Below are 4,276 nucleotides of genomic sequence, written 5' to 3'. Positions count from 1 at the left end.
GCCCCGTCGCCGCCCCGCCTCTCGCCCCGTCGCCGCCCCGCCTCTCGTCCCGTCGCCTCCCCGCCTCTTGCCCCGTCGCCGCCCTGCCTCGGTTCGCTGCCCTGCCTCGGTTCGTTGCAACGGTGCCTCCAATCGCCGGACAGACCCTCTCCTGAGCCTCGTTGCAGCGGTGCAACATGGACTTATAAGTCTCGGGACTTATAAGTCCCTGTAAACAAACAGGTAGGGACTTATGACTTATAAGTTGGGACTTAAAAAAGTCATAGGACTTATGAAACAAACAGGGCCATAGACACTTCTTTCCTCTCAAAACTCTTTTCTCTTTCACTCTCAAAGAGTGCAGGATATGTGCTGAAAACGATCGCTGGACTGAAGAGAGTGCAGGATCAGTGCTATGCCCATCAACCTGGGGTCCGGCTGCGCGACAAGCGAAGCCCCAAGCCGACGACTGGTTCATGCCCCGGGCTTGGCCGTATCTTTCCGTCAGACGAAAGCCAAACTGCGTGCGTGTGGTGTTCGGCTGGATGCGTCCATGCGTGCCTCTCTTTTCCCGAAAAAGAGAAAATGTTTCCATTTCCCGTTCCCATGTCCCGTCTTCTCCTTATCTCGTGCTTATCTTGGCGAGCCCGCATATATACATGGAAAAAGGAATCGCGGGCAGGTTGGCACTTTCCACTCCTGTATTCACGCGGGATTCCCGGCCTTTTAACCTAGCATAGCACAGGGCACGCACAGCGCAGGTACCAGGTCCTATGGCCGTAGGAGCACCCAGGGCTACGGATCACATGCCGGATTTCGCCATTGTCGCTTCCTTTCCAGGGAAGGAAAAGGCATCCCAAAACGAGCAGGGGAATCACCGGACGCGCGCCCCTAATCACGGCCACGATGCCAAATATGCGTATGGGGTATGGTAACCCCGGCTGGATCGAACGGAAAGAGTTGATGGCACGGTGCTTGCGGTTGCAGAGGGGGACGCGGTGCACCGTGCTTGGGGTGGGTCGGTGTTGCGGGGTGGAGGCGGGGCAGGCAAAAGCGCCGGTTGGGGTCGAGCTTTGCCTCACCGGCACGCAAGCTCCCTCCCATCCGTGTGGTGTGACCCCGCGTTCCCCTCCCTGCAAACCCGGGCTCGGGCTCGCGCACGCAGCCACCACCCCCACCCCCACCCTGACCGACCGTCTCCTCCCATTCCTGCACCTCACCTCGCCTCCTCGCCCTTTTTCTCGCCTACTACTGCCGAGTGCACCCCTACTACTGACTGAACCCCCTTCGGCGCTTCCCTCCACTTCCCCGGCGACCGGTGGCGCCAGGACCGACGGAGCAGGCGAGGGTTCCGGTCTGCTCCTCCTCTGCTGCCCCCGATTCCGTCCTGCTCTGCTCTCTTCTCCTCCTTGATTGTGCTGGTTTGCTCGCTTCTTTCTTCAGTACCTCGCGATGGTTCTCTACTCTTCTCTTTTGATTGATTGTGCGATCTGGGGAGGAGGGAGGGATGCCCCCGAGATCCTGCAATCTTTCGTTTTCTTTCTGGCCTTGTGGAGTTATTATCATGATGCGATGATACTCTTTGCCCCCATAATGCTTTTCCCCCCTCTCTCCTGCGGTGTGATGTTCTTGCGTGCTTTGTCTCGTTTTGTCTGTTGCTGGGTTTGGTCGTGTCGTGGGTCCATTGGCCCGACCATGGCGTCACTCCTGCACTGATTGGAGTGCCTGGGTTTTGTATTGTACTACTACATAAACAACTCACTGGGGCCGACGAACATGAGTTCTTCTTAATTAAAGGGAAAAGGGGAACAAGAAATCAACCAAGTGGGGAAAAAAGTTCCTCCTGTCCAAGATTATCATGTTCTTCACTTTCATGCATATGTCGTTCATGCGCATGCCTTGATTTACCTCTGTTATCCGCCTAATTGCGTCATCTTTCTTTCTAGCTGTTGGTTCCAAATCCAATGGCGTTTCATGCTTTTCAGGTGCCATCTCTGTGGGCGGATTAGATTAGAAGATGGTTCTCAAGAAGCTGCTTCAACTCTTTGGAGTTGGCAAGAAAAAGAAGAAGAATTCCAACAAGAAAGGTGATGATGTACCTTCAATAGTTAACTTGGTTGTTTTGTCAGTCGGGGGTGCATCACATGATCACTGGATGCTCCTTGCCCTCTTTAAAACAATAACCATGTTTCCTTTTTTGGATAATGATGATGCATGTGTGTGTTCTTGATGAAACTGCATACCAATGGGACAGTCGTAATTTGTTGGAATAACAGAATAATTAGAGGCTGTTGAATGGTCCAGATAGTTATGTCAGGATGTTTTATACACTTATTTGTCTTGATTGTGTTGGAGCTACTGAAGTACGATATCATCGATAGAATCTGAATGCTACTGTATTTTAGTTGGATATAAACTGGCATATGAATGCATGTCTGTGATGCTCAACGATGTTTTGGAGTTTGTTATATCAAACCAATTATTTGTTGGAAAAACATTTTATAGAACTTGTTATTTCCCTGAATGTTCTAATGAATGGTTCTATTTATGCAGGCAAGTCCATAGACCCTCTTTGGCAAGGTAGCTTCGGATGACCAATGTTAATTTTTGAAATGTTCTGTTTGTTCCTCCTGATTGGTTTTTTATTTTTACTTTAAATGGCATCTGATAGTATCTGAGAAATATCTATTACAATTTATTTTTCACTTGCAGTACTGATTACAGCCCTCAAATGGGTATCTGAGTTGTGACTCTTTACTATAAAATACTTATGCCATTCTTACTACATGCAAAAGAAGATGCGCAATGCAGCTACTTCAGTGGTTGTACTTCCATTATCTGAAAAAAAATGCAGCCTCTTAGAAATATAGGAGTCTGTATCACCGGTTTAAGGAAGCAATTAGTTTAGTCTCTGTGTAAACAAGGGCTGGATGTCAGGGATATACTACATGTATGGTGTTCGTGCTTGAGGGAATTACAACTATTAGCTTAATGTTATGTAGATTTTACATTGTACCATTCCTTTAAAATGGCATCCTGCTTTCACTGAATTTAACATGACAATTAGCTGGCTTTCATTAGGAATGGGAGCAGGCATTAATGAAATGGCAGTAACCTGTCGTTGAACTCATGAAGATTTCAGACCAATTTTAATGAAACCTTGATGTTAGGGCTCCCAGCAAAGAAATACTTTACTTTGCAATTGGCAGGGATAGCACCATTAAGAAAGCTGATAACCAGCTACTGGTAATTTTTGGCGTGTGTCTTTTATCCTTGATGATGGGCAATCCATGTGATGGAGGAACCACATAGGCATTGTTGCTTTGCTCCCCAACAAGATGAGTGATCTTGGCTGCATTAGATGGGATCCCATCCTGTACAGGCTTGTTCTTCTTCCAAATTAAAATGCCGTAGTTGCTAGTGCCTGTTGGAGTTTCTCCCCCTCTGTATCTGTCCTAAACTCTAAAAGTATGTACATATGTGGTGATAACATTCATACTTAGGTCATAATCTTCTGGATTCAGGTGCTAGTGCTGCTCCACACTCCACTGTAAATGTCCTTGCAAGTAACATTCTTTTGGATCCCTGTTCAAGTGGGTCTGGTAATGTGCTGTCACTGCAAAAACATGAACCTGAATGTTCAAGTAACATCTCATCGATGATAAAGGCAGCAGATGGATCTGAAAATGAGGATCACAAGTTATTTAACCAATTTGACGTTGTTCAAGATTACTCTGACCACCACTATGCAAAGACCTCACCAGGGAAGGTATGCTATGTCCTTTTTTGAACTCTATCTCTATTAGGTTTAACTGTGAATTAATTTCCTGCCACCAATATGTGAGCAGATGAGCAAAGATTGGACGAAAACAATCCAAAATGAATGGAAGCTTCTACAGAGAGATCTACCTGGTCGGTACATATATTTCTTTATGATGAAATCAATTATATATTTTTTATCATCGAACTATCATGACATTGACGGTGAATACCGAAAGCATCCAAAGGTCCTTTATTATTGTCATCAAACTGTTGTTTGTGCTGATTATATCTTATTAATTTTACCTGCTAAATATAGTATGCTAAATATTTGTTGACTTCAACGTAGTATCATATTCACAACACCGTATCTGAACTTTATTAGGATATGCTCATTGATTCTTCTAACTTGATTGAGTTGTGCGTGCTTTTACTAAAAAATTCCTTGGTGCCATTTTTGTATGTACTCCCTCTGTAAAGAAATATAAGAGTGTTTAGATCACTAAAATAGTGATCCAAACGCTCTTATATTTCTTTG

At 45.8% G+C, this 4,276-nt stretch overlaps 1 protein-coding gene across 1 annotated transcript in view; it reads left to right on the top strand.

Annotated features, from left to right (window-relative positions):
* Positions 1-1,996: 1,996 nt before the first annotated feature.
* The window catches only part of LOC123069379 (putative ubiquitin-conjugating enzyme E2 38), a gene marked incomplete at its 5' end in the record, with an annotated part of 4,739 nt that continues 2,459 nt past the window's right edge, over positions 1,997-4,276 (top strand). The window contains 4 exon segments of the mRNA XM_044492229.1: positions 1,997-2,066; positions 2,533-2,559; positions 3,504-3,748; positions 3,828-3,891. Of these exon segments, the coding sequence (XP_044348164.1) occupies positions 1,997-2,066; positions 2,533-2,559; positions 3,504-3,748; positions 3,828-3,891 (406 nt within the window).

The sequence above is a fragment of the Triticum aestivum genome, chromosome 3B (genome assembly GCF_018294505.1).
Source record: "Triticum aestivum cultivar Chinese Spring chromosome 3B, IWGSC CS RefSeq v2.1, whole genome shotgun sequence".
NCBI classification, from domain to species: Eukaryota; Viridiplantae; Streptophyta; class Magnoliopsida; order Poales; family Poaceae; genus Triticum; species Triticum aestivum.
This window is presented reverse-complemented; position numbering and strand designations above follow the sequence as displayed.